The sequence below is a fragment of the Apteryx mantelli genome, chromosome 5 (assembly GCF_036417845.1).
Source record: "Apteryx mantelli isolate bAptMan1 chromosome 5, bAptMan1.hap1, whole genome shotgun sequence".
NCBI lineage: Eukaryota > Metazoa > Chordata > Aves > Apterygiformes > Apterygidae > Apteryx > Apteryx mantelli.
This window is the reverse complement of record NC_089982.1, coordinates 6,811,982-6,823,035: the sequence shown is the minus strand read 5'-3', so window position 1 is coordinate 6,823,035 and position 11,054 is coordinate 6,811,982. Positions and strand designations below refer to the sequence as shown.

At 63.4% G+C, this 11,054-nt stretch overlaps 1 protein-coding gene across 1 annotated transcript; it reads left to right on the top strand.

The window, feature by feature from the left end:
• Window positions 1-1,417: 1,417 nt before the first annotated feature.
• LOC136992130 (maestro heat-like repeat-containing protein family member 2B) lies at window positions 1,418-10,952 on the top strand. Its single transcript, XM_067296987.1, has 18 exons — window positions 1,418-1,442; window positions 3,278-3,420; window positions 3,626-3,748; window positions 4,013-4,178; window positions 4,628-4,726; window positions 4,827-4,981; window positions 5,420-5,563; window positions 6,103-6,195; window positions 6,676-6,745; window positions 7,414-7,487; window positions 7,765-7,884; window positions 8,248-8,355; window positions 8,547-8,682; window positions 8,971-9,011; window positions 9,152-9,293; window positions 9,899-9,951; window positions 10,212-10,319; window positions 10,623-10,952. Exons 1-18 carry the CDS (start codon window positions 1,418-1,420, stop codon window positions 10,950-10,952), a joined length of 2,130 nt encoding a protein of 709 aa, XP_067153088.1.
• Window positions 10,953-11,054: the final 102 nt, after the last annotated feature.

The window sequence follows — 11,054 nt, the reverse complement described above, 5'->3', positions numbered from 1 at the left end:
AGAGCCAACTAGATGAAGCCCTGAGCAACCTGCTGTGATGCCATAGCTGACCCTGCTTTGAGCAAGAGCTTGGACTGCAGATCCACCAAGGTCCCTTCTAAGCTCAATTATCCTATGATCCTGATGTAGTTTTAGCTTCTTATGGTACCTGAGACCTTCGCTCCTGTTCTTTGCACGTTCTGGAGGAAAAACTCCTTTGGGCAACAGGCCATGCCTGAATAAGTACATGCTGACTTCAGAGATTCCCCCAGGCTGCTGTGTGCTCTTGGTGTCCCTGGCCCCCAGGCATTTACCTTGGCCCTGAAATGCTGCCAGGGCCTGTCAGTGTGGTGTAGCTCTGAGCGGTTGTGAGGAACAGGCGTCAGCTGCCCACGGAGAGAGAGACTCCAGTTCTGCCTTTGGTCAACAAAGATGCATTTAGCCCTTTCCCAACAGGATGTCTCTTATGTGGCACAGATTTAGGGAGAACAAGGCGTGGGAAAGGGATGTGATGCTGAGGCGCAGCAAAAGCAATGTGAATGGGGAGGTCACACTGTTATGCAGATCACAGCTTTCCACCAGCTGTCAGCTGGGGACACATAAGTATCTCCATTCACAAGACTCCTGTTTCAGGTTGTGGCTGGCCAACAAGGACAGAGGAGGTTTTTTCTGAGAAAATTCACAAAATCACAGGATGGTTGAAGTTGGAAGGCATCTCTGGAGATCATCTAGTCCAACCCCTTGCTCAGGCAGGGTAACCTAACACACATCGCCCAGGACCCTATCCAGATGGCAGCTTGCCCCAGAGCAAATCCAGGGCTGTTCAGTTACTCAGAGGAGACGCAGAGAATGACACATACAGACGCCTACACAGATGACAAGCCTGCAGAAGCCTTTTTTGGAGAAAGTCAGGCAAAAAGAGAAAAGGCCAAATCAGCCCCCTTGAGAGCAGGTCACCTCTGGCTCCGAGGGTAGGACCCAGAGCCGGGAGGGGCTGGGAGCCGCTGCTCAGGCCAAGTCGGTGACCAGACCCCTTCAAGGAAACTCAGGAGATTGGAGTGATTGAGGGGAATGGGGAAATTTGGCTTTGGGGCACTTTGGAGTCCTTTGCCTGCTGCCCTACCCGGTCCCCTGCCCTGAGTGGGCGTGGCCCTGGAGCACAGCCCTTATTGGCTGGCAGGTCTTTGTGATGTGCACGGGCGGGTCCCAGGGTGAGCCTTAATTGGCCAGCAGCCTTCTGTGATGCGCAGGGGCGTGTCCCCAAACAGGCCCTCATTGGCTGGAAGCCCTCTGTGATGCAGGCGGGCGTGTCTGGGGCAGGCCCTCATTGGCCGCAGCGCTCTGCGGCGGTGAAGGTGGCGCGTACGAGCGGGTCCCCACGGTCCCACTCTGTTCTCACGCAGGGCTGGCGCAGCAGCGCTGTCCCTGGCCCAGCGCCATGCGGAGACTCCGGGCACTCCGAGGTGAGGGGCTGGGGCCGGGGCCAGGGCCGGGGCTGGGGCCGGGCCAGGGCCAGGCTGCAGGAGATCCCGAGCACGAACCCTCAGCACCACTGAGCAGGGCTGGCCATTTCTGATGCTGCGGGAACTCCCCTGGACCCTACAAGTGCACCGGCTCCTCAGGAGAAAACCTCCTCCTTGCTCCCATGCAGCTCCTTCCAGGCCCTCGTTTCATGCACTTTCCACCCAAGGAGCTAATGTGCCCCGACCGTGAGGGAGATGGCAAATGGAGCAAACCGTGCAGAGCTGTTGGTCTGCTTTGCACTTCCACACAGCAGTGCAGGGGACTTAGAGGCTGCCTCATGAGGAGTCAGGCCTGATGGGCTTGGTGGCTCTGATAACATCCACCTTGTTTCGGTAGCAGAGGCCCCCTGCTTCCAAACCCAGCAGGCTCTGGGCGTTATGCTCGCACGATAACCAAGGGGGGATGGGACGTCTGTGCACTGGAGTCTAACCTGCCGCTCAAAGCAGGACCCGCAGGGCCTTGTCCAGTCACGCTGTGAATATCTCTGAGGATGGAGATCCCACAGCCTCCCTGGGTGCCTGTTCCAGTGTTTGACCACCTTCACAGAATCACAGAACAGTTGAGGTTGGAAGGGACCTCTGCAGATCATCTAGTCCAACCCTGCTGCTCAAGCAGGGTCACCTAGAGCACATGGCCCAGCATTGTTTCCAGACTGCTTTGGAATATCTCCAAGGCTGGAGGCTCCATAACCTCGCTGGACAACCTGTTCCAGTGCTCTGTTACCCTTGCAGTGAAAAAGGTCTCCTTATGTTCAGATGGACCCTCCTGTGTTTCAGTCGGTGCCCGTCACCTCTCATCCTGTCCCTGGGCACCACTGAGAAGAGGCTGGCCCCAGCCTCTTGACACCTTCCCTTCAGATACTTATACACATTGAGAAGATCCCCCCTCAGGCCTCTCTTCTCCAGGCCAAACAGGCCCAGCTCTCTCAGCCTTTCCTCATAGGAGAGATGCTCCAGTCCCTTCATCATCTTAGTAACCTTCCGCTGGACTCGCTCCAGGAGCTCTTGCCTTGAGGAGCCCAGAACTGGACACAGTCCTCCAGATACAGCCTCACCAGGGCTGAGCAGAGAGGGAGGATCATCTCCCTCGACCTGCTGGCAATGCTCTGCCTAATGCAGCCCAGGATACCATTGCCCTTCTTGGCCACAAGGGCACGTTGCTGCCTCATGGTCAACTTGTCCACCAGGACCCTCAGGTCCTTCTCCGCAGAGCTGCTTTCCAGCAGCTCAGCCCCAAACCTTCATGGGAAATAGTTTTTGTCTAATATTTCATCAGAATTGCTCATGTTCCAACTTGTTCCTGTTGCCTCTCATCCTGTCCAGGTACATTTCTGAGAAGAGTTTTGCCCCATCTTCTCTGTATCCCCCGTTAGGTAGTTGCAGGCAGCAATACACTGTTCTACCTTCCCCTTCTCCAGGCTGACCAAAGCCAGCTCTCTCAGCCTGCTCTCGCATATCATGTGCTCCAGCCCCCAGCCACCTTGAGGACTCTGTTCTGGGCCCACTCCATTATATCATACCATTATATCATCTCTATCTTTTAGTAAGGAGCCTGGACTGCACCAGTAGCCAGGGTGGTCTTACTGGTGCTGAAGAGAGGGGAGGAATCCCTCCCCTGGCCCTGCCGGCTGCCTGCCTGCTGATACAGCCCTGGCTGCAGAGTTAGCGCTGAGGGAAAGGATTTCTCTCCAGGCTGGGGAGCCGTTTGCCCCGAAACAGTGCAGGCAGCTGAGGCCAGCAGAGCTGACGCTCATCCTCTCCTCCTCTCTTTTCAGAGGGTCTCTTCTCTTGCGGAGGTTGCTGGTCCCGACCTCCCGTTCCTGAGGATGGAGGCAGGGCGACAGAGTCCATCCCTGCAGCCGTGCCCACCTTGGCTGACCAGGTGACTTCTCTGTCAAACCGCCTGCAAGACGAGGAGGTGAGGCGGGGGCGTTGTGCTGTGCTGCGCGTGGGTTTGCAGGGGCCCAGCAGGGTCCCCGGTTTCCCAAGGGCACCGCTGCCCTCCTGCGAACCGCACATGCTGCGGATGTTGCCGCTGGCGGGGCCCGTGTCCCCAGCTCTGGGGCTCCCTGGTGATAAGGAGAAGCAAGGCCAAGCTCTTCCCTTCTGGGCTGTGTCCCCAGGGCGACAGAGCGGAGACGTACCGAGAGCTGGAGAGAGTCTTGCAGGGCGATGACGGCTGCTTGCAGAGCGCTGTCCTGAGCAGGGTGATCGCAGCGGCTTCGAAGGACATGAGAGCGGCCCAGGTGAGCTGCTCCTCTCCGAAGGCAGCCAGAGGCGGCTGGCTAGAGCGTGGTTTTGTAAACTGTAGGAGGGCTCTGAGGACCTGTGTCTAGCACTACGACCCGTCAGAGGGTCCCAGACGCCCTGTGACAGCTCCTTCCCCGTGGATACGCCTGCGCACGAGAAAAGGCCGTATCCAGCCCTGCTGCAGAGGGCCCCGGCGCATTCAGCCTGTCCGGCTGCCTCGGCCTTTCTCCCGCTGAGGGGGGATTCGTTGCTCTCGCCAGGGGGTGACGGAGGACGTGCGGACGGCTGCCAGCGACGTCCTGGTGGCCCTGGCCCGCTCCCACTTCGACAGCGTCATGTACGAGCTGCAGCGCCACATGCGGGCCCTGGGAGAGATCTCGGAGGACTTTGTGTTTGTCACCCTGGGCAAGCTGGCCAGCAGCTACGGTAGGGCCCTCGGCCTCCGGCTCGGGGCTACGCTCTGTGGTAACCGGCAGAAGGGATCCTGCCCACTCCTCCCAAAATGCTCCGTGCTCAGCCGGAGGCTGCAAGGTTTCGGTGCCCCTCGCTGGCTGCCGGGGCCGGCCGGGGCCCGGCCATAGCCCCCATCCCAGTGAGCTACGGACGGGAGCAGCGGGAGAGCCAGCGTGGCGGGCTCTGCCCCCGCCGCCCTCCCAGGCCCCCGAAGGGCTGCCCCGCTGCCCACTTGGGGCAGGCACCAGCACCCCGTCAAGCCCCCTCCCACGAGCCCTCCCCACGCCAGCGCCTGCCCCAGCCCCTCGGGCAGCTCTGGCGCCCCCCGACCCCGCCGCGCGTCCCCGGGGTGTCCCCGCACGCTGCCCCGGCTCCCTCTGACGGCGGCCGCGCTCTGTGCCTCTGCCCTGCCCTCTCTGCAGCCCTGCGGTGCGTCCCCTTCGTGGGAATGACGCTCTTCGCCCTGCAGACGATGCTGAGCCAGGTGGGGAGCAGGCGGACCCTGCGCGCTGTCTGCGGCGGTGAGTGTCGGCCCCGCGGGGAGGGGAAGGGCCGGGGCGGCGGAGCGAGGTCTCCTCCCCGCCGCAGACTCCTGACCCTCCTTCGCTCCTCTCGCTGCAGTGCTGGAGCAGTGGGCGAAGGCCGCAAACACCTACCTGCGCCACTGGGAGAAATGCCCCTTCCCGCGCATGGGGGAGGCGCAGTTCTGCAGCAGCGTTTCCCCGCTCTTCTGCCACGTGGTCGGCAGCTGGCTGGGCTGCGAGGAGGAGGAGGAGGTGAGAACGGCTGCCGTCCCAGCCCCGCAGCGGCAGCAGCGCTGTCGCGGTCTGTCCGTCTTTCCGCGTGAGGGCCGTGTGGGAGGAGAGGCGCCCGGGGAGGGTGCAGGGTGTCTGATGCAGCGCCCAAAGCCAGACCCTGCCGATGCGGTGGCAGTGTGGACGGTGGCAGGCGACAGCCAGCGTGCGGGACTGCAGCTTCAGGCGCTGCCCGTGCCCAGGAGCAGGGGGCCGGGGCCGCCCTGCCGGGAAGCAGGCGAATGCGGGGGCCGTTGGGCAGGGCCGGGGGGGCCAGGGCTGGGGACGTGCCCTGTGCTCAGGAACAAGCCCTTCTCCTGCAGGGGAAGCAGGGAAATGCCTCTCTGTGGGGGGGCAGACTGTGTCGGGGTGGCAGGACCTTGGGCCCCGATGAAGAGCGTCTCGCTGCCCTCCCTGCAGGTCAAGCAGGCCGTCCTGGGGGCGATGGCTGCCATGATGGGCCTCCTCCTGCATGAGGAGAAGCACCGCGGGCACGTGTGGGAGCAGCTGCCCTGGCTCCTGGGCCAGTATCAGCAGGTCCAGGACACTTCCCGGGTGACCAAGGTGAGGCGTTATGTGGGGCATGGTGGGGCCATGGGGTGTGTGCATGTGCTGCGAGGTGCTGTGGGGTGCCTGGAGGAGCCGGGACCCCTTGAGAAGAAAGGGAGAGAGCAGGGGAGGCTTGAGGCCTCCTGGGCTTCTCGGGCAGCACCAGAGCAGCCCAGGTGGGGCCGAGAGGGAGCTGAGCGTCCCCGAGGCCCGACCTCCTTGGGAAGGGAGGCCTCGACCCCTGTCCCTGGGGCATCGTGCGCGCGAGAGGCTCTGCTCTAACGCCCGGGCGCCGTCCAGCCCCGTCTGGCGGGGAGGGGAGGTGTGAGGGGTGTGAAGTGCTGGGAAAGGTCATCAGACGGGCTCCGTCCAGAGGAGAGGCCCTCTAAGGCTGCTGCTGGGAGGGAAGGACACCCGAGAAGCCCCGTGCAGGAGGGCTGGTTTTTTTTCCTGGGGGCTGGAGTTAAGGACTTCCTCACAGAAATGCTGGGTTTCCTTTCTTAAGACGTTGCTTTAGGTGACAGCCCCACTCTTCTTCCCCCGTTTCCTTGCAGGGTCTCAGTTATTTTCTTGAGATTCTGGGGGAAGTGAAGATCCCCATCGGCAAGGAGAAGGTTCAGGCCATCAGCACCGCTGTGCACAGCCAGGTAAGGGCAGCGTGACCCTGCACCGCTTGCGCTGGGTGCCGCAGACCTGATTCATGCTGAGGGGAAAGTCCTGCTGGACGTCCGGGCAGAGCATCCTTCCAGTGGGACCTGCCTTAAGGGCAGGTCTCTGCAGATACTTGGAGTCCTCTCCCATTCTGGGGTCTCGGGGCTGTTGTAGAGCTGATTGTGGCTGCTGTGCGCAGGCTCAGGGGAGAGCCCAGCTCAGCCAGCAACGTCCCTTTCAGCCACGTTGCAGCACTCTGGAGCCCAGAGACCCCGAGCGCAGCCTTTGAACCTGCTCAGCTCGCGGCCCCTGGGCAGCGCGGCCGCCCCAAACCTCTGGAGGTGGCCAGCACCTCAGTGGGGTGGGGTGGGTTTTGGCTGTGGGTCCCATCCCAGGGCTCGGACTGCCTAGGGAGAGATGGAGGGGGAAGGCTAAACACTAGGCACCTAGTTGTAAAGCGCGCCTTGTTCCCACAGCTCAGTGATGAAAGCAAGCAGCCCAGCGAGGAGCACCGGTCAGAGCTGTCCTACTGCGTGCTGCTGCTGGGTGAGGGCAGGAGACTGCGCGGGACACCGCTGCGCCTTTGCTGCTCTCTCCCAAACCTCTGAAGTGGGGGAAGACCTGGGTGGCTAAGGCAGAGCACGACTTTTCCCTCGCAGCCCGAGTTTGCCCTGAGCACACGGTGGCATTTCTGCACTCGCAGCTGGGGAGCAGGAGCGAGGCCGCTCGCGTGGTGTCCCTGGATCTGCTCAGAGCCCTGGTGCGCTCTGCAGGTCAGTGGTGCGGGGCGCAGCGAGGCTGGCCAGGGGTTTGGGCTGCCGGGCTGGGGACAGACACGACTGCAAGTAATGTACAAACACCCGAAACAAGCTGCCAAGCGCCTGTTCCCCAGCCGAGCTGCTATGTGGCTGTGGGGACAGGGATGTGACGGGGCAGCTGTAAACGGCGATGCTCCAGTGACGGTGCTCAGCGCTCAGTGACAGGGCAGGGACCCATCGCGTTTCTGCAGTGCTCTGTGTTGTTATAACAGACGGTCCCGTCACACAGCTGTGTCTGTAAACGGAGTCACTGGGGGACTCTGCTGCTTCCTCGGCCGTCACAGTCTTGTGCCCGGTTTTCTGGGCCGCTCGTGTGTGAACAAGCTGGGAGCTTTGTCAGGTCCCTGCGGAAGCGAGGGCTCTGCCTCAGCGCACGCCTCTGCCCATCTTTTCCAGCAGCGGAGGGAGGCCAGAGCCTGCCGCTGCTTGTGCAGGCGGTGCGGACTGTGCTGCGAGACCCCAGCAGGAAGGTGAGCTGGCTGGCAAGGGGCGGCAGCGCGGTGGGCGTCAGAGAAACCTGTGGCTTGGGGCAGAGCCTGGCCAGCCCCCAGCGGGGCTGCTGCTGGGGGTCGAGCCTAGACGAGCGTTTCCCCGTGGAAATTCTCCTGCATGGCAGCGACGGCAGGAGCAGAGGGGTCTCCTGCACCCGCATGGTCTCCCCAGAGGGCACACGGGCTGGATCGGTGCGAAGGCGGGTGCCCCTGGGCTTTTGAGCAGAGGGGGTAACTGCAACCTCCTCCGTGGCAGGTGGCGAGGGCAGTTCTGCGCTTCACCAAGGAGCTGCTCAGCTGCAGCGTGCAGAGCTGCTCGGCCTGGGATCTGGTGGCCCACGTCTTCGCCAGGTTCAGCCAGGCCTCCGTCAGACTGGTGAGGGCAGAGTGTGACGCTTGGGCTTTGCTCTGTGCCCAGGGTGTCCTGGGAGCCCCTGCGGGCGCCCTGGGAATGGGGAGCCCCCCACAGCAGGGCTGCAGTCAGCGGTGCAGAGGGCTGAGCGGTGTCCCCATCGCCATTCCTCGGGGGGATCTCGGAGGATGCCGGGGGAGGGCTTTGGCCTGTTTAGTCCTTGCTTCACCTGGGACCTGGCCCCTTGTGTGGGACTTTCTGCTCTCTCCTGCCTCCCGAGGGGGGTGCTCCCAGGGGAGCATCACGGGAGCGCTGGGTGGTTGGTGCTTCAGCCTCCCATCTCAGGGACAGGGAGTGATGCTGGTGTTGCCCAAACTGTGTCTGCAGGCGCAGAGGAACCTTTCTCAGGCAGAAGCGCAGGAAGAAGCAGATCTTCAAGCCCTGTGCTTGGACATCCTGCGCTCTCTGGATGTCTCCGTCAGGGGGATGACCAAAGTAAGTCATCCGGCGCCCTGCTGCTGCCTCCCTGCCCCACTCTCCCCAAACTGCTCCCCAAGCAGGCCCTTATGCGCACAAGGCGAGTGGAAATGCACAGCGTTGTTCCCATCTCGGAGCTAAAATGGGCTCTTGAGCTGGCCCTGAGTTGGGAGCCCCGAGGTGCTGAACTGCCTCCTTCTTCCCTGCAGCTCTTGTGGCCGCGGCTCCTCCAGTACGTGGTGCCAGCCCAGTACACGGGCACGCTGGTGCCACTCTCCCGATGCCTCCGAGAGCTGGCGGAGAGACGGGAGAGAGCAGGGCATGAGGACGGAGAGGAGGAGCCCGGTGTTGTGGCGTTCCGGGAGTGAGGTAGGAAGGCGAAACTCTTGCCGTGTGCTGTGCCGGGCTGTGCCGGGGGCCGGGGCAGCCCGTGTCACTCTGCTTCCCAGCGTTTCCCAGCCGCGCTGGAGCTGCCTGCGCCTCCGTCTGCCGAGCCCTTGGGAACGCCCGGGACAGGGCTGCGGCAGCGCAGCCGGTCACCAGCCCGTGGGCCGCACGGGGGCTGCGCGACCCGGAAAGGGGCAGGGTATGGTGGGTGGCGCAGCTCTCAGCGGCCTTTCTTTCTCCTCGCAGCCAAGCTGCCGACGCCGCAGGCCCTGCTGGCTCGCCTGCTGGTGAGTAGGGGCCGCGGGGAGACGCTTTGGGGGCCTCGAGGGGACGGGAGAGGCTGGGGCCGAGCGACCACCCTCCCTGCTGGGAGAAGCCGCTGCTCCTCCGGCCGCCCCGAGCCCAGGTCTCGCCTGCCCTCTGCCAGGTGGTGGCGGCGGTTCCTCATGCCAGCAGCGGCTGCGGCGTCGCTGCCCTGCGGCTGCTGCAGGCCCTGTGCGGAGAGATCCACGGCGCCGTGGGGACGGTGTGGGCCGTGAAGATCCCCTTCCTGCTGCAGTACCTGGAAGGTAAAGTGCCGTTGTCGTTGTCGGGGAGGAAGAGGCTGGAGAGGCCGCGGGGGAGGCAGGAAAAGGCAGCGTGCAGAGGGGTGAGGGAGGGCAATTGGCCCTGGGTTTCTCAGCGCTTGCTCTGCAGCCGTCCCCCTTCCAGGGAGTGAGCGCTGACGCCCCGGAGCAGTTTCTCCAGGGGAGGGGGCCTTTCTTGCCCGTCACTGCCACGAGCAGGTTTTGCAGCCCCCGGTGTCCTTGCTGGGTGGGTGTTTGGGAGGGCCGGACGTGGCGCTCCTGGGGGTGGGTGAAACGTGGCCTGGTGCAAAGGTGTGTGCGTGGTCCGTGCCCTCGTGTGACGGCCTGGTCTGCTCTGGGAGCTGCAGCCGAGCGATGGGGATCGGGACCGGCGGGTCTGTGGCCGACCTGAGTCAGTGACGCTGGCCCCCGTCCCCAGGGTCCATCAGGTGTCTGGGGCCTGCAAAGAGTTGGGCGCTGGGGCTCGAGCCTCCCGGCTTCGGCCCTTTCTGGCGTGGGACCTGGCGGGTGTTTGAGTGCAGAGGAGACCCCTGGGCTCTTCTCTGGTGCTAAGTAACACGGAGTGTTTTCTTGCTCTGGTGTTGCAGGGGAAAGCGAGAGCTGCCTGGACTCTGCCGAGTGGGAGCGCCTGCTGCTTGAGGTAGAGCGCTGCTGCGAGGGCAGCAAATGCTGGTGGGAAAGAGGGGGAAGGTGTGGGTGGAAACTTAACGAGGAGCAGGGGCAACCTGAGAAGGAAAATGCCAGTTCTGTTTAGAGAACAGGAAACACACGAAAGACAGCGGGCCGGTCGCTCGGGCTCCCTGTTTGGAGGGAGGGAGAGAGCAGGAGCGCCGGGCGCTTGCCGAGCAGCCCTGGCCCAAGGGGCCGGGGAGAGGCTGCTGCAACTGGTGTTTCCCCTAGTTCCTGAGGACGTCGCTGGAGACGATCAAGAGCCAGGCCTGGACCATGGGCCTGAGCTTCGAGCTGAGCCAGCAGATGGGCAGCTACCCCCGGCTGTCCCGGGAGCAGGTGGGTCCCTGCCGAGGCCTCGTTCCTGCTCCCGTTCCCGGTGGGCGCTGGCGGGAGAGCCCGGGACGCTGCCCGGGGCTGTGCCTGCAGCTCTTGCCCTCTGCGGACAGGCCGGGCTCCCCGGCTCCCCGGGCCTTCCCCAGACAGGCTTTGCTCTCCGCGCCGCTGGGCAGCGGGGCTGGGCTGAACGGCCGGGCGCCGCGGCCAGCTCAGCTGTGCCTGGTGCGGGCTGGTGCGTCACGGCCCGGCTCTGTGCCGCCACCTTGTGCGTGACCACGTCTGCGGTGGCCTCTTCTCTTCCAGGCCTTCCTGTATAAGGCCATCGGGATGTCGCTGGCAGCGTGTCAGCACGTGCCCTACGTCCGTGGGGAATTGAAGAAATATCTATTAGGAACCAATTATTTGGAGGAGTCGGAGAGAGAGGTGAGTTTCCTCTTGTCCCCTTGCTTTGCCCGGAGCCCCTCTGTGTTTCCAGGGAGCAGTGATGTCTCCCAGCAGAGCGCTCCAGGCTCTTCCGATGTCCTTGTCGCTGCTGTGTCTGTGGGACGATATCGCAAGTGTCGCTCGGAGCTTGCTGCAGCTGAGTGTGGGCCAGAGGCCGACTCACCCTTCCTCTTGTGTTGCAGGGAATGATTTCTGTTGTAGCTGGCGCTGCCGAGAGCCACTTCCACCTTGCCCTGGAGGTGGTGCAGGAGTTTGGGGCCTGCATGGAGGAAAGGCCAGTGTCTGGGGCTT